This window comes from Typopeltis vanoorti, chromosome 18, assembly GCF_054136105.1.
Source record: "Typopeltis vanoorti isolate ZY-2024b chromosome 18, IOZ_Tvanoo_1.0, whole genome shotgun sequence".
In the NCBI taxonomy this organism is placed as follows: domain Eukaryota; kingdom Metazoa; phylum Arthropoda; class Arachnida; order Uropygi; family Thelyphonidae; genus Typopeltis; species Typopeltis vanoorti.
In genome coordinates, this window is record NC_143566.1 from 108,867,177 (window position 1) to 108,887,268 (window position 20,092).

The following is a 20,092-nucleotide window of genomic DNA, read 5'->3' on the forward strand; positions in this document are numbered from 1 at the left end:
TGAAAAGAGTAGAAGAAGAAAGAAGTCTGAGGAGGATAAAAAGAAGAAAGGGAAACTGGATTGGACATATTCTGAGAGGGAATGGAATCATCAGAGATGTCATTGATGGAAAAAGACTCAGAGGAAGAGTAAGGAAAACAATGCTAGCTGGCATGCTAAATGGAGATAGGTACACAACCTTGAAAGAGAAGGCTCAGAAGAGAATGGAAGAAAAGTTTTTGCTACTAAGAGAAGAACCTGCACAATTTGCAGAATACTCAAGAAGAAGATCTGTTTTCTCAGTTTCAGTCAGTCAAAAAAAGATGAACATATATATATATATATATATATATATATATATATATATATATATATATGTACTACTAATTTAAAATTACATAATTTCCTGATTGGTATTGATAAACGAATCACCCTTTTACACAGTATTCTTTGCTACTTCTTCCCTTCTCAATAACTGTTTTAAAACTGATAATTAACTCAATGTATTTATATGTTCATTATAAATGTAGTAATAACAGTGCATTTCACGGCCGTTATATTTTGAAGTCATTCCTTAAACTGGGAAGGAAAAAGTCACCTTTTATCATATAGTTTTCATTTATCATACACATTATTTGATAAAATCAAAACGTTTACAATTAGGTCCTTTGCTTGTTTCACATCATATTACTTATGCATTTATTAATGCTCTGGATAATAAGAACACACTACAACCAAGAGTATAATGAAATGCATCAACAGCAGGTATTCCAAAAAACAAACCCTCAGTTCCAATAGTTAGGCCAGCAATTGCAATAAGCTGACTACCAAGAACGCCATGCCAGTTTTGATTATAAAAGCTTAAAACACAAATAGAAATAACAACTGCAGCCTGCTGTAAGCGTTCCAGAATGGCAGCCATATTTTCAGAAATAAACTGTGGGGCTACAATTACTATTAATGCATCAAGAAGGTTAAGCCATCCAAAGAATTTTTTTTTGTATATAAAGTTGAACTGGATTGCTAAACTAGCCATTCCACCACATCCTGCAAACCATGATGCCAGCTGATGAATATAGATTAATTTGTCTGGAGGAGCAACCATACCTGAAAAAAAAAAAAAAAAAAAAAAACATAATATTTTTATCGTATATATTTTTTCTATCAGTAAAAGGAAAGAATTTATATTAAATTTGGTTTATTAGATGTAACTCTTAATAACTCATACAGCATTATGATTAGAAATAATGTTGGCAAACACAAAGCATCAATGAAGACAACTCTAGAGATGAGTGTTAGAGCTCAGACTATTTATGGAAAAACAAAGGCATCTTAGAAAGCTTACCTGTACAGAAAAGTTTTGTACATGATCTGTTATCTGAATATTTAGGTGATAAGGAAACATTATAGAGCAAAAGGAGGGGGGGAAGAGACTATCCAGAGGTCAGCAACAAAGGCAGTCTTAGGCCTGTGTAGTATTGTACAAGTACTTGATTTTAATTTTAAGCTTATGTATCTTAATAACACTGTTAAAAAAATATATATATATATAAAATCTTTATTACAAAACTCTTACAGCTTATATTTCCATAGTGTAATACTAATTTACCAATGGTAAATGTATTCACACTGAATATAATCGATAACATGGTCTTAGAGAGATTGGTTTTTTGTGATAAGTCATGTCACTCCAGATGGAGGTCTGGAATGCTAATATTAAATACTTGAACTGCAAAGAAATTCTAAATATTTCTCGGGTCTGTGGTCCCTCACTCAACAAAACTGCCAAATAAATAAACAACACATATAAATAAAAACAACCTAAATAAACAAAAAATGAATACAATTTCATATTTCGATTCATGCTTTATTATAATGAAGTTATCCTTGGTATATGATGTTTTCAGCAAGACAATGAAGTACATTTTTTCTATCTATATAAAGCAGGTGAGTGTACCAACAATGACAATTTGAGATAAGGTATAATACATAATCAAACACCTTCCTAGTATAGTTGAAAGAATGAAGAGACGATGCACCATTCAAGTAGAAAGGATATGATTTAGATTCTCTTCGTGACAACATGAATCTTTATATAGACTTCCTCAGTTGTCTCTGGAAAAGGATGTTGTGAGCGAAAAAAATAAGGAGTGACTAAGATGGTGACAGATCTGTGGAATGTTCCCTCTGAGGATAGATGAAAGATGTGTTGTTTGTAAATTTTAGTTGATAGGTTGAAAGGAGGGGACATGGTAGAAACTTATATAAACTCAAGGGGTTTTATAATATTGATATGAAAGAAATTTTTCATTACATGATGAGTAGGGAGAGAATTAAGGGTCACCACTGAAAGTTGTGTAAGGGTGTGTGTCTCATAAGGATATGAAGACTAAATTTTTTGCTGGGAGAGTGGCAAATGATTGGAATGGATTGCCAGAGGGAGTTGTAAGTGCTCTTACAGTGAATGAGATTAGGGAGAGTTATGATAGGTATTATGTGAATAATGGATTAGTGTGGGCACCCCACAGTGAGTCTTCTGACTCAATGGAGATGCTTGTATAACATAACAATAATAAAAGATAAAGAAGCTGACCACATACATGAAAATAGCAGGATTTTTTACCTCTCAGGACCTTGGTGATTTTCATCCTGTATATAGGCAAATGAGTCAGAGAACAAATGCAGGGAGTAGATGATAGGTTATATAGCTAGCATTCAGGTGGTGAATTAAGTAGGACAGATCATGGGTTTCACAGTGTAAGGTACTCTTCTGTGAGGCCCTAGACTCCATGGATATGTCATGTAACAATATTAATCATAATGCAGTCTGTATGATGGAGGATTTCCTGAGGAATTCAGTGAGGCCTAGTAATGATACTAATATATTTGGAATTATATTTACCTATGTTTGAAAGTAATTTCTTGTAAGTGCTGGATAATCCAGTAACTTCACTTCATGTCATATGATTAATCTCCAAAGTTGCTTTGCCAGTGGGCCTGTAGCTAGTCTCGATAAAAGTAAAATAAAAAATTAAAAAAAAAAATACAAATAAAATTGCAAAGGTGCATACGTTTACAATTTTATTTGTTGTATACTATTGTTAATAAAACATTTTGTTTTATCATACATATTCTTTACATAATTAATTATAAATTATTATTATCTCAACATCTCCTCATGGAGTCAAAGACTCATCATCGGAGGTCCCTTTGTCATGCACACAGCTTATCATACTGTGCCTTTAAATACATTCAAATTCTCTGTAGGCACCAGACTCTCAGACAATGCATTCCAATAATTCACAACTCTTCATACAAAAAAATCCTGTTTCTCATTCCCTTGTTAACACCCTTCTTATACAACTTTCAAGGATGACCTCTTGTTCTCCCCCCAATTTCCCACCAACAACCCTTTACCAACTCGTACATCTCTATCATATCACCCCCTCTTCCTCCTATCTACCTCTGCAAATTGCATCATCTTAACTTTTCTCTATATGAAAAAAGAGACCAGAAATTACCTCTGGAACCTTTTCAGTATCTCTGCATCCTTATGAAAGCCAGGTGACCAAATCTGATATCTATCAGATAGCCAATTTCCAATCCAATGCACTAGTCTAATATCAAACTTCCTTTCGCTGCAGTTTGACTATCAACTTAACATGTGGTAATCTATCAAAAGCCTTTGCAAAATCTAAGTATACCACTGTGTGGCCATCTCCCTCATCCAATGCAGCTGTCACTTTATTGTAATAAGTAAGTAGATCACTAAAACATGACCTCCCTTTAGCAAATTCATATTTCCATCGAAGATAACACCAATGTTCTCAACCCAATTTTGGATCCTGGCTAACCACCACACCTGATATACAGATGCATATTATTTGATGCTTGAGTTCTGTCACCTCCCTTATTGAAGCAGTACAATCTTCCCTTCCTCCCATTCCTTTGGAATTTGATCCCATGTAAAACTCATATTAAACAAATATGCCAAGGCAGATGTCAACTCCCTGGTACATTCCTTCAAAATAAGTGATTATATATCATCAAGTCCCACAGCCTTATTAACATGAAGTTTGCTCAATTCTAAATATACCTCTTGCTCCCTCATAGTCAGTATCTCCTCCTCATTATCCACTGCTCTCAAACTCCATGATGACACATTGACAAAGATGAAAGACCTTTATGAACTGCTGATTAAATATCTCAACTATATCCTCTGCAGCAGTTGTCCTTATACCATTTTCTACAATCAATATATCCTGCCATAATCTTTTCCCCCCCTTTTTCTGGCTACATATTGAAAGAACTCCCAGGGTTTTTGGCTTCATTAGCTAACAACTGCTCATTCTGTACTTTTGCTACTCTCACCAACCAAGTCAACCTCCTTTCCTGTTCTTTGTACTCTCATGAAACTGATTATTACTCATCATTCATCCATTTCACATCTACCTTATTTAACCTTCTGATCCTTGGAATACATTTAGACATTGCTTCTACTAGATAGTTGTTAAATAGCATCCAAGCAGCATTGTTGTCCTTTCCACCTGACTCCTCATTCCATGCTACAGCTGCAAGGAGCTTCTCAGGAGACAGCTTACAGCTTTGTAGTTCCACATATACCCTTTTCTCACATTGCTGGCAACCACCCAGGTAATAATCACTCTCACCAACTAGTGGGAGATTTGACAACTCATTTATAATGACATCCTCTAATGCGATCATCAAATCCAAGAGCCTCAATTCTCAATATGCTCTCTGTTACATGCTATCTGAGGTAGTTATTCCTGAAAAACTTGAGAAATCCATTTTCTTCACTTCTGGTTGCTATCTCGTCATCACAATTTATATTGCCATAATTAAAATCACCCATAATGATCACCCTTTTCCTATTTGCTTAGCTAATTTGCTTATACATTTCATGGTCTCTACCCTCCACATTACCAGGTCTATAGCAATATCTGATTAAGTATTTCATTATAATCACCTTGATGTCACACCATACTACCTCAAAACTGCTGTCACTATTTTCCCTTTGCATCTTTACCCTGCATGGACATAACTCCTTTTCTATCATTCATCAACAGCACTCCACCTTCCTTTTTATCCTTTCTATCTTCATGAAAAACATCATACCTTTCCATCTCTATTTTAGGATATCATCTTTATCCAACCAATCTCAATTATTCCAACAATTTTTGGGTGAACAAACTCAATTAATGCAACTATTTCATTTCATTTCCTTAATTTTCTGACATCTTTAATTTCATTTCCTTTGTTTCTGATATTGCTAGCATTAGTATGCAAACAGTTCATTCCTGGATCAATAAGTTTCACTGATAGTACTTATTAGATGTGACTTATCCACACTTTCCTTGAGCTATTTCTTTTTCTCCTTACTCATCCTATAACTTTCTTCAAATCCAACTGTTCTCCTTACATCCCAGGCTATCCTATTCCTTTCTTGTTTACACACATTTCATTCTCTCTCTCTCTCTCTCTCTCTCTCTCTCTTTGAGTATCAACCTTTCTCATGCTGTGTTCCCCTGTCCACCATGAATCTCTCCATTTCCCTGTTTGTCTTGTGCAACTGTTCTCTCATTCTCTACATTCATGCTACCCACTTCTTCATTCATAACTACCACTTCAATGTCTCCTTTCTTACTCTTTCACACTGCTTTTTACTTGCCCAGATTCATTCTCTGCATTCACTACTCTCCCTTCCAACAGGATAGCTCAAAAATGACTCACAAAAATCATTCAGATGCAGTCTATCACTCTTATACAGTTCAATTCATCCTTCAAACTCATTTCACACTTTAACAAACTGCACCCCTTTCTCTTCACATATTTCCACTAAAATATCATTCATGATCCTTGCTCTCCACCTCATCTCATCACTGTCATACCTGGGCAACACACTGACTATCTTTTAAATCATGCAATTATCTTTTATCCTTTTCAACAATCTCCTCATAGCCAGCTTTACATTTTGATTGTTCCCAGTCAAGTAATTTGTTCCTACTACCATTACCAACTTTTTTGCTGGCTTACTCATATCTAACACCTCAATCTCTATTCATTTTACCTCCAGGAAAACAAACCTTGTGCATCTTCTCATTTACCACATGTCTAATAACAAAATCCTCATACAATGCCACTTGCGAGTCTTTTGTTATCTCTTTCATACCAACATCATTCATTCCCATCTTCTTCAATCTTCCATACATATATACAATTCTCTTCATTTCACTCCACGTCTGCTTCATCTCTGACCTCATCTTCACCAACTCAAGTTTCAAATCTTGCGTTATTTTTTTCATTACCTTATCATCAGTTGCACAAGCATGTTTGCCATCAACCCTGCTTGCCATCTTACCTTTAATTGCACTCTGTTTTTCAACATTATTATCGCATACTTTATCATCAATCACTTTTTTCCTCACTACCACTTTCACACATTTTCTGAACATTCGCATAATCTTCCTCAACTACCATTTCAGTTATGGCATCGTGTTCTTTACTCATTTATACAAGGTGCATGGTCTATCAGAATATCACACTCCCTACATATCCACACTCTTATTCAGCCTCTCCACATAAACATCCATGACATCTTCCCATGAATACATACTACATTCATGGCACTGTACCATTTTTGAAAAATCCATGCCATTCACTTTACTTCGCACTAACGTATGCAACAATTTACCTTTCACCGCCATATTGTATCAGAGCACTAATTTAAATTAATTTAAAGTAATACTGCCTTAGAAATTTAATGAACACTGTGTTCCACACTCAAATATCTCACAGTAACTCAATTTACAAATTAGACAATATCGTCACACATTAAATATTTATTTAACTTTTAGCAGCCTACACAATGACCAACGTGTAAGACTTCCCCCCCCCCCCCCCCGGGGGGGAGTCTTACACGTTGGTCATTGTGTAGGCTGCTTTGCAATAAATTGGGTATTAAACACAGTGTATATGCTTTGCAATAAATTGGGTATTAAACACAGTGTTATTTGCTAGGAACAGAATAACATATGGATCATATAACTGAGTGTGAGTAATTAGACCAATTCTCTCTCTCACTCCCCTTTTCAATTAATTTGAGCTAATACTTCATATTAAATAAATATTAATTTCATTAATATTTATTTAATTTATTAAATAAATATTAATTAAATAAATATTAAATAAATATTAAATAAATATTAATTTCATTAATATTTATTTAATTGGGTATTAAATAAATATTAATTTCATTAATATTTATTTAATACATACATCAATTTACTGGTTATCTGACCTTCAAATCAACAATCCTTCAATTAACTGACCATTGCATGTCAACCAACTTCTGGTGAGCGCCATACACATGTATGTAATTGTACTTCAGTTATACGAATGGAAAGTTCTGCTACTTGATAGATCAGATAAATGGTAGAATATTGTGTGTGTGTGTGTGTGTTAAGTTTTTTTATTATTATTTATTTATTGTTTTAGGTCTCCACAGAATCCTAGGGTTCATTCATATACTTCCTCTGGCAGCATATTCCATTCCTTCACCATGCTCTTAACTTCCAGATATGACCCCTGTCCACATAAAACACTAGTTTGCTGTAACTTTTACAACTTTCTCTCTCTCTCTCTCTGTGTATATGTAGTACTGATATATATATATATATATATATCAGGGCATATATTCAGGGTATGCTAAGTGTGCAGTGCACACTCACTGAATAGCAAAATCACCTGGACTGTTGTGGGGCAGACATTCCTTCACCTCATTTGATGCTCCAGTTCATCTCACAGATGTTCAAGAGGATTGAGATCGGGGTTCTGTGGAGGCCAGTCAAGTGTCGTAACGTTCATGTCCACAAACCAGCAGTTATAGCAGCAGCCTTATGACACAGTCTTCCTGAAAGAGACACTAATCAGTTCTGTAGAAATGCTACAAAAGTAGGATGGCATTATTCAGAAACCCCTCGGAGTTCAATGCTCATGGAACCATAGAGGTCTGAGGCCAAACCAGGAAAAACAGGACCACTCCATCACACTGCTACCTCTGAGTTTTACAGTTGGAGTTACACACTCTGTTAAGAGATGTTCACTGGGCATCTTCCACACCCATCCATCTGCTCAGTAGAGGTTGTAGTATGATTCGTTACTCCATAGCACAGATTTCCAAGCGTGCATGTCCTACTGAACATTCTCTACACCACTGAAGACAACACTGCATGTTTGTTTGGGTAATTGGAACTTTCATATTGCGGTTCTAATATGGAACCCATGTTGTGAGCCTTTTTTTGAATGTTTTGGTGCCAATTCGTGTTCCAGTCAATGTCCAGAACTCTGCATTCAATGTTTCAGCCGACAACTGACAGCTTTTACATATTATTCTTTGTTGCACCCTATGATCACGTTCGGTGAGTGTGGGTAGCACTTGCAGTTTATTGTTGTTATTATTATTATTATCCTAAGATCCCATGGAGTCAGACTCATCTAGGAGGTCCCTTTGTTATACACACAGCTCATCATACCTTGCCTTAAACAAATTCAAATTCTCCATAGACACCACACTCTGCAAGGCATTCCAATCATTCACAACTCTGTATGCAAAAAATCTGCTTCTCATTCCATTGTTCACACCCTTCTTATACATCTTCCAAGGATGAACTCTTGTTCTCCTGATCTCCCACATTTTATGAAAAACCTCTTCAACACTGATCCTATAACAACCCCTTACCAACTTCTATGTCTCTATCAACATCACTCCTTCTTCTCCCATCCACTTGACTTTGTAAATTGCACCTTCTCAACTTTTCCTCATGTTCAACATTCCAGAGATAAGAAACTACTTTAGTCAACTACCTCTGTACCCTTTCTAACATCTTCCCGTCCTTTTGAAAACAAGGTGACCAAATCTGTGCACAATTGTCCATATGTGGTCTAATCTAGGCCTTACACAAAGGAACAAGAATATCCTAACTTCTACATGTTAGTGTCTTTGCATCATTTCCAGAATTCATTGTGTTGTTCTCACAATTTTGGCAATGTGTCAGCTAAATTTTAGATCCTTATCTGCCATCACCCCAAGATCTCTTATTTCCTCCACCTCCAATAATATATCCCCACCAAGAATAAATTCTACATCCCATCTTTGTTTCCCAAATTTTAAACCTCACATTCTGCAACATTGAACTGGTATCTTCAATCAATCTATCCAAGTCTTCTTGTAAGGCCAGAATATCTGCTCTACTCCTCATAGTTCGTCCCAACTTTGCATCGTCTATAAACAACTGAATATCCCCATCCAAATCTTCCCCAATATCATTAACATACAGGTTAAACATCAGTGGTCCTAAAACAGACCAATGTGGCCTATAGGATCCATGTTGAAGTGATACCATGTCAGTATGGTATCACTGATTATTGACTTGGAATGGCCCAATTTTTCAACAATTTGACAAACAGATAGGCCTGCAACGTGGCATACTATCACAATTCCTCTTTCAAACTCTGTCAGTTCCCTTCTCACAGCCATTTCACCCAGGCACAGTTTTTCTGACTTGGAGCATCATATTCCTCCAATTTATACTGGATAAAAAGCACATGACTAGTTACATGGCACAATACACTTTGCCCATGGGGGGGGAGTCTGTTGACTTCTTTCCAAGCAGCATATAAGGCAAAAAGTACATGCTATCCTCAATCATTCATCATCTCTATGGATCAAATATGAAGGAAAGTAGCATCAATTCTGTTATCAAAATTGAAGAGATTCAATTCAGCTCTTTGTTTTATGACGATTTTGCACTCCTAAATAACAAAAGGGAGTGCCAAAAGAGTGGGTTATGTCAAAGTGAGATAGCAAACAGATGAATGTTAAATGGAAATATTTGTGGAGTCAGAATGGATATGTTAGGCCTGCTTTTGTTTTATTAATCTGGTCATATTTTTCTAATAATATAAAATAGTGGATGAGAGGAGTATATATACTCCTCTCATTTATTTTTTTTTCATTTCAAAAAAGTATCTGACAGGATAGTTTCTGCATGAAAAGTTGATATTTAAATTACAATGAATGTATTTATATGGAGGACGAGAATGTGGGAAGAAAGGTCAAGCAGATGGATGTGCAGGGGAGGAGGAAGCATCCAAAGAAGAGATGGAGGGAGTTGGTGGAGGAGGACTTGAGGAAGAACTTGGATGTGGTTACAGCCCAAGACAGGAGGAGACTCACTAAAAACAATGACCCTACTTAAGTGGGATAAGCTACAGAAGAAGAAGAATGAATGTGATTATATGGCAAGCTATTGGATTGGATGACCTGTCTCACAGACATTAAATATCTACATGTGGCAGATACTGTGTATCAGGAAAAGGAAGGTACCACAAATCAATCCTGGTGACATTACTTGTCAACCTTTTATATCAATACTGTTACTACAGTGCACGGGAGATACATATTCTACTGGTACAAGTGCAATTGTACTACAGGAATTGGTGGAGGCAATGGATACTATGTAATGGTGGATAGAAATTTGAAGTTTAAAGACACTGGTGAACAGAGAGAGAGATAAAACTGAGGTACTTCCATTGTATAAGGCTTGATCAGACCATATTTGTGCTTATATCTAGTCACTGGTATTTGAAGAGATTGAATGAATAAACCTTTAGAGAAGGCGCAAAGGCAACAGAAATTATATTAGGACTCTGCAGTCTTGTCTATGAGGACAGACTGAAAGCATGTAATCTAGAGTTTGTTAGGTAGAAGATGAATGGTTGATATGAATAAGCCATTTGAGCTGTAGAGATGCATTTATCAGACACTGGAAGATTTTTCAAAGAGCTGAATAAGGTAAAAGGGCAAAGAACTCGACTCCCCTGTGCAGCTTCCAAGGATGACCTCCCGGAAGTTGTGGAGTAATTATTATTAATATCAGACCTCCATGGAGTTGAAAAACTTATTGCAGAAGGTACACACTGTCACACACAAATATCATGAAACCATGCTTTAAACTGATTCGATGTGTCTGCATTAACCATACACACACACTCTCAGGCAATGCATTCCACTCATCAACCACTTTCCATGCAAAGAACCTGCTCCTTACTCCCTTTCCTTATTTCCAGAGAAGGCCTCTTGTTCTATGAAAAATTTCTTCCACATTAACTTGGTAACAACTCCTTACCAACTGATATGTCTGAAGTTTCATAAGTGAATGTTTTTTTTTTTTTTTTTTTTTGCATAGAGAGTGGCAGTGCATGGAATTCTTTGCCTGAGAGAGCCAAACAGTTTAAACATCTGTTGCCTGGATGGAATAATCTAATTACTTATATACACAATAATATTTCAAATATCATATATTTTTGTTCAAACTATAGCCGAAACAACATCAACAACAAAAATTACTTTACCAAACCGAAATACTCCCAGGATGGCAGCTACAGCAATACTAAGGAAGCCAAATATCCCAAATAATGGGGTATCCCATACAGGAGTAGATGAGGCTAATATATGCACATACCAAGTGGAAGAAAACTGATGAAGTTGCCATGCTGCTAGTATAGCACTCACTGCTAAAACTGCATCAGACACTGAAGTTGACCACTGCCGAATCATCCTATTAAACGGATTTCAAGAATTTGATATTATTTCCATATTTATCAATATCTAAATCAGGGGTTCTCAACCTTTTCCAGTGGCATACCACTATATTTAATTCAGGATATTAGATGTACCAGTAAGCAAATTTATTCTGGAAAAATGTGATTTGTTGGTCCCAGGGGCAAAATAAGCATTTCTCTACAATACTAGTGATTTATTTAGTTATTTATTATTTTATTCAGATATTTATTGGAGAAATAGATACTCTTTGAATCTATTTAATGGATTGTTCTGTAAAATGTACAATTTTTAAAAATTAAAATAATAATGAGTGAAGATATAAACAAATTTTGACAACACATATTCCTGATAATGGTACTCCAGTTCTCAAATAAACTTACAATCAGTACAAGCTAAATGTAACATATTTTTTAATTACAGAACTCACATTCTTGTTTCAGTGTGAAGGTTGTGCTTGTTTAGCTAAACACAGCTTCTTAAATGTCTGGTTTCAATTGACTTAATTTGAGTCTTAAATCAGGTTCAACATTCAACTTATTCCTGTACTTGTTTTTGATATAAATGAGAGAAGAAAACCCACATTCACAAAGGTAAGTAGTTGCAAACACCAACAGAAATTTATTATTATTATTATTATTATTATTATTATTATTATTCAGGCCTCCATGGAGTCAAAAGACTCATCGTGGGAGGTCCTTCCTAAGATCATAAACTCTGTCAAGACTCATCGAGGGGAGGTCCCCCCCTAAGAAACACAAGGTCTATCATACCACTCCTTAAACTCTTTGACCGTTCTCACTCTCACCACTCCATCAGGCAATGCATTCCACAGTTCAACCACCTCCCATGCAAAGAAACCACTCCTCACCCTCTTGCTCACAGTTTCCTTTCTAATCAAAAATTCTGAAACCAGGTTTTCAGGGAAGTATTCCTTGAAATCTGTGATTAGACTTCCAAGATGCTTCTTCATATTCTTTCTTTTAGTGTTACACGGCGATCAGCATTCATTTTTGAAATTATGGATTCCACAACTGTGTTAAAAAAACTCTTTTTATTATAGCGACGTTTCAATCTTCCTATCAATATCATCATCTGGAGCATACATAAATATACAAGAAGCTGCATTACATTTCAAACTGAAAGCTAGAGAAACAATGATTTGATCACATGCTACTTACTGGCATGACCTTTAGTGAAAAAAAAAAAAAATACATCAAGCTAGATTTAATTTAGGATTGCATGAATAAACATTCTTGCTTAGAGATAGTTTTCCTTCCAGTAACAGTGATGTCTTATTTCTATTATTACGATTGTTATTTTTGATTTAAAAATTATTTATAAATTACACCATGAATAAACATTCTTTCTTACAGATTTTTTCTTTAACAGTGATGTCCTATTTTTTAGTATTAAAGTTGTTATTTTAGATTTAGGATCCTGGATTTTCTACAGTTCTATTTATAGTTGTTCTTAGATAGGAAGGATTCGTGGGACGAATATATGCCTTCCATATGTATGGAATTTTTAGACCATCATTATTGTTTAGATTAGGATGGTTGATAATGATCTCACAGGCTTCCTTAAATTTGCGTTCATACCATGTTTTGGTGTGATGTAGACAACTAGTGCTTTTCCAGTCAATTCTATGTAAGGTGTTCAAGGGCATGATCAGAAAGGCCAGCTTCACCATAATTATTATATTTGATGTGTCGTTTATGTTCTTTTTTGTCTGATCGGAATTGTGCGTCCTGTTTCTCCTATGTATGGTATATTGCAGTTGCAGTAAATACGGTATACTCCAGGGTGGGCCAGCAGAGGGAGTGGGTCTTTGGATGAAATGAGTAAGCTTTTTAATTTTGCAGGAGGTTTAAAGGTGGCTTTGAGGTTGTATTTTTATAGTACTCGATTTATTTTGTCTGATGTCCCTTTAATGTAGGGAATGGTTATAGTTTTAATACAATAAAATTATAACCAATAATAATATAATAATAATACAATAACACTATAACCATTCCCTACATTAAAGGGACATCAGACAAAATAAACAGAGTACTACAAAAATACAACCTCAAAGTCACCTTTAAACCTTCTGCAAAATTAAAAAGCTTACTCAACTCATCCAAAGACCCACTTCCTCTGCTGGCCCACCCTAGAGTATACCGTATTTACTGCACCTGCAACATACCATACATAGGAGAAACAGGACGCACAATTCCGATCAGACAAAAAAGAACATAAACGACACATCAAATATAATAATTATGGTGAAGCTGGCCTTTCTGATCATGCCCTTGAACACCTTACATAGAATTAACTGGAAAAGCACTAGTTGTCTACATCACACCAAAACATGGTATGAACGCAAATTTAAGGAAGCCTGTGAGATCATTATCAACCATCCTAATCTAAACAATAATGATGGTCTAAAAATTCCATACATATGGAAGGCATATATTCGTCCCACGAATCCTTCCTATCTAAGAACAACTATAAATAGAACTGTAGAAAATCCAGGATCCTAAATCTAAAATAACAACTTTAATACTAAAAAATAGGACATCACTGTTAAAGAAAAAATCTGTAAGAAAGAATGTTTATTCATGGTGTAATTTATAAATAATTTTTAAATCAAAAGTAACAATTGTAATAATAGAAATAAGACATCACTGTTACTGGAAGGAAAACTATCTGTAAGCAAGAATGTTTATTCATGTAATCATAAATTAAATCTAGCTTGATGTATTTTTTTTTTTTTTTCACTAGAGGTCATGCCAGTGAGTAGCATGTGATCAAATCATTGTTTCTCTAGCTTTCAGTTTGAAATGTAATGCAGCTTGTCTTGTATATTTATGTATGCTCCAGATGATGATCTTGATATGTAGATCGAAACGTCAGGATAATAAAAAGAGTTATTTTAATACAGTTGTAGAATCCATAATTTCGAAAATGAAAAATGAATGCTTCTTCATATTCACTGCCAGTTCACAACGAAGAAGAATTTCATTCTCAGTTAAGAAAGCAAGCATTGAACAATGGAAAGGAACATGTATTTCCTGTATCGATTTCTTTAATGATGAAGCCAAGTTTTTTCCTGAGAGCCATAGTTTTATCCTGTACCAAGAATAAGGAAGTACGCGCACCCTGCAAGCTCATGTTCAGCTGGTTGAGGTGGCAAAATAAATCTGCCAGGTAAGCCAACTGGGCAAGCCACAGTTCATCAGTGAAATAATTCACGTCTGAGTCTGAGGATTTGTCAGAGAGAAAAACCTGCACTTCTGAACGAAGTTCAAACTGGCAGCTCAATACATTTGCTCTCGACAGCCACCTAACTTTGGTGTGAAGTAAAAGAGAATCACGTTCAGCACCCACTTCATTGCACAAAATGGAAAATAGTCATGAATTCATAGCTCTGGACTTAATGAAGTTAACAATTCTCACACTTTCATTCAAAACTACCTTCAGAGCAATAGGCATATTTCTTGCAGCTAAAGCCTCATGATGAATGCTACAATGTACAAATTTTGTTTGTGGAGCTACTTCTTTAATTTTCGCAACAACACCACTGTTTCCCAACCATTTCACGTGCTCCATCAGAACAAACACCAACACATTTATTCCATTCTATATCATTCATTTTCATAAATTGGTCTAATTTTGAAAATATTTCATTTGAGGTTGTTTGAGAAGGCAGTGGTTCACAAAACAAGAACTCTTCCTTCACTGTTTTCCCATCTATAAATCTTATATATGTAAGAAGATGGGCCATGCTGGTAATGTCAGTAGTTTCATCCAATTGTATGGAAAAATATTTACTAGCCTGAACTTTTTCTATTAACTGCTCCTTAACATTTGAAGACAAATCTAAAATTCTTCGTGATATGGTGTCATTGAATAATGGAATCATTTCAAGTTGTTTCGCTTGAAATGATTCCATTATCCAATGGAATCATTTTCCCCAAAAATTATTCTAACCATATCTGTAGCTGCTGGTAATATTAATGACTCTCCGATCATGTGAGGTTTTCCTGCGTTAGCTATTTAAACTGACTTCATATGATGCCTCCAGAGCCTTCTTGTTAAATCCTGCAAATGAGGATATTTGTTTTTTCCTTGCTGACAAATCGGATAGTTTTCTCTCAAAATATTCCAAAGGTTTGTGTTTTAAATCGCCATGCTTGGTTTCAAAATGACGTTTACGAAAGGAGGGCTTCATCGAATGGTTTGATAGCATTTCGTAACAAATCACACACTGGGGGAGGTGCAGTTTCTTCTTCAATATATGTGAAACCATATGATAAATAACTAAGATTATATTTATGTTGTGCTGTATGGGGCTTTGTGTTGCATTCTCATACAATGATGTCCTCTGTCGGTTGGTTAGGATTCAAAGTAGTGGCTTCTGGCAGAGAAGAATTGTTTCCCCCGCATTTCTCCCTTCGATCTTTTTGAGGACCCACTCATTAACCACTTATTCATGTTCCGGTTTCTATCCTCTGGCACAAACTACATATAAATATGACAATTTCACAAATAAAATCTCGCATTCAAAGACAATAATCTAACACCACTACTTTCTTAACTGTAACTGCGGCTCGTGGCTAAACAAACGACAACGAACAAACTATTTCCCATTGTTGTCCGATCAAATATATTCAAGTTACTTTCTGTCATTATCATTTGATTAATACTTATTAAATTCAAATTGAACTTCCATATTTTTGTATATTATTATACAAAAGTTTTTAATGATAACGTAAAATCTAATTGTTTTCATTTAGTTGCATGAAATATTTTAAGTAGAACTGTTAAATATTTGTGCATACATTTTTAATTCTCAACTCATGTTGCGAGTAAAAAAATATGTTAATTTACCCTTTTATTTTATACTCTGTTTTCGTACCACCTGGCAGTGGCTCATGTACCACTAGTGGTATGCATACCATAGATTGAGAATCCCTGATCTAAACAAAAGAAATCCATTAAAAAATAAATACTAAAGTAGAATTTTTTTATGTGATTCCTGCCTACAAAAGATAAACCTGTGGTGCATTAGTACTGTGGGTGAGTTAAGGATTTTTTAAAATTATTTTTGTAATTTTATATAATTTTTTTTTTTTCATTTGTAGTTTTATAGTATAGTTTTACATAATCTGGAAACCCTACTCTAGAGACCAAACCTGGATCTTTGTTAAGCCACTCAAGGCCTCCCATGAACAGGGTGATGTTCTCACACTGGGCAATGAAGTTTATCTACTATCTAAAGATAATCACAAACATTCATGTCCATGGCAGGATTTGAATCCATAATGAGCTGGTTGAAAAACAGGAATACTGCATTTTAAAGCAAAATAAAAGTGAAAAAGGTTCTGAAATTTCGAATCTACTGATAGGAGGCTACATACATTGTTGGTGATCTATACTATAGAAAGTGGATAAGACAAGGGATCTTGGGATGATAGCAGATAAAAATTTGAAGTTTAGGGCAAATATTGCAAAGGTAGTGAAGATAACCCAGAGAATTGCTGCAATACTAAGGACGTTGACCAGTAAGATAAAAGAGTGGTGAATCCCTGATCAGGCCACATACGGATTACTGTTCCCAGATCTGGTCATCAGGATTTTAAAAGAATAAGTTAGCCTTGGAGAGGGTACAGGGATGGATAAAAATTATATCAGGACTTGACAATGTTAGTTATGAGGATAGACTGAGGGCATCAAAAATTGCAGAGTTGGTGGATATAAGACAAAAGGGGAGGGACGTGATTATGAGACATTTAAACTATTGAGAGGAATTTATAGGATTGGTACAGGAGAGTGATTTCATCTAGTAGAACAAGGATTAGAGGCCATCCCTGGAGGTTGTAAAAGGTAATGAGTAGAAGGGAAGAAGTGGCATTTTTGAATGGAGTTAGACCATGGAATTCATTGTCTGATAGAGTGGTGAATGTGCAGACAGTAAATGGGTTAAGGAGTGGTATGATAGACGATGTGTTGTCTAAAATTGGTCTCCCATGAAAAGTTGTATGACTCCCTAGAGGTCTGGATTAATAATAATGATGATAATAATAATTTGATTTATGAATCCTCTATAGATTAGTGGCACTATGATATCTTTTAATATTGTTATATTATGATGTTTTTGAAATAAAGGTTTTTATTATTATTATTTGACACCTCCAGGGAGTCCAAGGACTCATCGAGGGAGGGCACCTGCTCTACAACTCTGTCTCCATCATTCAATCACCAACTGACCGCAACCTACACCAACGCCATCTACTGCTGACCACCACTGGTGTTTCCACAGACAATCACAAACATCCATGCCCACAGCAGGATTCGAACCCGCAGCATTTAGCTGGAGAGTGGATACACTATCAAATCGGCCAACCAGGCTGGCAACTTCATTTTAAACTTCATAAAATATTCTTCATAAACTTCATTTCTTTTAAAATAATTCCAAAATCTTACACTTCACTGTATGAAGTGCAAGATTTTGATTGAACTGAGCTCTTCAGTATGGTCCAATTTACTGTTAATTGTGTTAAATGTTAATTTTATGCTCATACGAGTATAAAAACCTTTTATACTCATATGAGCTATGGTTGTAAATGTGTATAGCCATGTCGACTACTATGAAGGGATAGCTAGATATTTTTGATCAGGTAGTGTATGGTACCAATTGGGATAGCTTCTATTATTCCAATACATCTTTTCTGTTAGGATTACTGTTTCTACTTTTATAATCTAACATTGATAAAATCCATGCTGGAATATGGATCTTCATCCGACACTCTATGCAAACCCTCAACCACAGTCCAAGCCTTGGTTCTCCAACATCCCAGATAATAATTCAACAGAATGCAAATAGCTCATATGAAACCTCAGCTTTGTACTCAGTCCAAACCACTATAGCCTGCAACATCTATCTATCTATCTATGAGGGTGGTCTGAAAAGTTCTCGGTCTCGACCATAGATGGCAACATTATCGGCAAGATTTTTTTTTCCAAGTTGGTATATCTGTCTTAAGCATCCACGTGAAATTGAAAGTCATTCTATCAAATAGTTTGTCTTATACAGCTGTCTGAAGCAAAAGTGTTGTCTGTATCCCTTGAAATGGATAAAATTGAATATCATGAGGTTATAAAATTCTTTGTAAAAGAAGGTTTAACACCAAAAGAAATTCATTCTAAGTTCATAAACGTTTATGGGCACTCTTCTCCTTCGTTTTCAACAATCAAGAAATGGGCTGCCGAGTTTAAACATGACTGTACCAGCCTTGAAGTACCAATACTTAAAGACCATACCAATCCACGTGAAGGACGTCCAAAAAAGTGTAACAACACCAGAAATCATTGATATCAAGTGTGTGGGAAAGACAGAATATTTAGTGGGGTGCTGCTACAAACCAAGGAGCACACTGATCAAGTGCATGGGCAAGACAGGATATTTAGTGGGGTGTTGCTACAAACCAAGGAGCACAGAGGTTGGGGACCAGGAGATGTTTAGACAGTAGAGATTGGCAAGTGCAAGAAGAATGATTGTTATGGGAGATTTTAACTACAGCAGTATAAATTGGGGAGAGAAAGACACATGTAGCAATAAGGGAATGGAATTTCTAGAATTCTGGAGGACAAATGTCTTAGGCAACATGTAATAGAGGGAACAAGAGGTTCAAAAGTTTTGGATTTGTTCATATCATCAGAAGAGTTGATAATAACTGAGATGACATCTCTCCCACCAGTTGGAGAGAGTGACATGTGGTTTTGACTTGGAAGACGAATAGACACGCAGGAGTATCAAAGAGACGTATGTGGAATTATAAGGCAGGTGATTACAATAGTCTTAGATATCAACTTGGGGAAGTTTCATGGAGGCAGGAATTGGAAGGCTGGGATATCATTAGTGCTTGGGAAATTGTGAAGGAATATTTGTTAGCAGCAACAGTAAGCTGTATTCCACAAGTGAAGAAGAGGACACAATTCGGTGTAAACTGGATGACAAACAATATTAAACAGGAACTGCATGTGAAAAAGAGGCTATGGAAGACAGGTAAAGAGCGGATGCATGAAGAATAAGACACAGGCTAGGAGAGTGACTAGTATGGTAAGGAAGGCAAAACTGGAATATGAGAAGAAATTGGCCCTGAGATCGAAAGAAAATCCTAGGGAATTTTTTTTAGCTATGTGGCCAGTAGGAGGAGAAATGATTGTGGAAGAATGACATTGTGGGAGAAAAATGGGAATAGAGTGACTGATGCAGAGGACATAGTGGAATTGTTTAATGAGCACTTTACTGGAATATTTCATCTTGGAGGAGTAAATTTTAATACTAGATGGATAGGGCAGGTTCGATGGTTTAGAGGTGCAGGAGGAGAGTGTGTGTGTGCAGATACTGAGTACTCTGGATGTCAGTAAAGCTGTGGGACTGGATGGTATTTCACCATGAGTTTTGAGAGAATGTGCTAAAGA

General features: G+C 35.7%; 1 protein-coding gene across 3 annotated transcripts in view; it reads right to left on the minus strand.

Annotated features, from left to right (window-relative positions):
- Positions 1-559: 559 nt before the first annotated feature.
- The window catches only part of LOC150097051 (uncharacterized), a 37,087-nt gene continuing 17,554 nt past the window's right edge, over positions 560-20,092 (minus strand). For all 3 annotated transcript variants that reach the window (XM_090408746.1, XM_090408743.1, XM_090408744.1), the window contains exons 2-3: positions 11,413-11,618; positions 560-1,086 (exon numbers count right to left, since the gene is read on the minus strand). In XM_090408746.1, coding sequence (XP_090264872.1) covers positions 671-1,086; positions 11,413-11,617 — 621 coding nt within the window. In that variant the 5' untranslated portion in view covers position 11,618 and the 3' untranslated portion in view covers positions 560-670. The remainder of the gene's footprint in view (positions 1,087-11,412; positions 11,619-20,092) is intronic.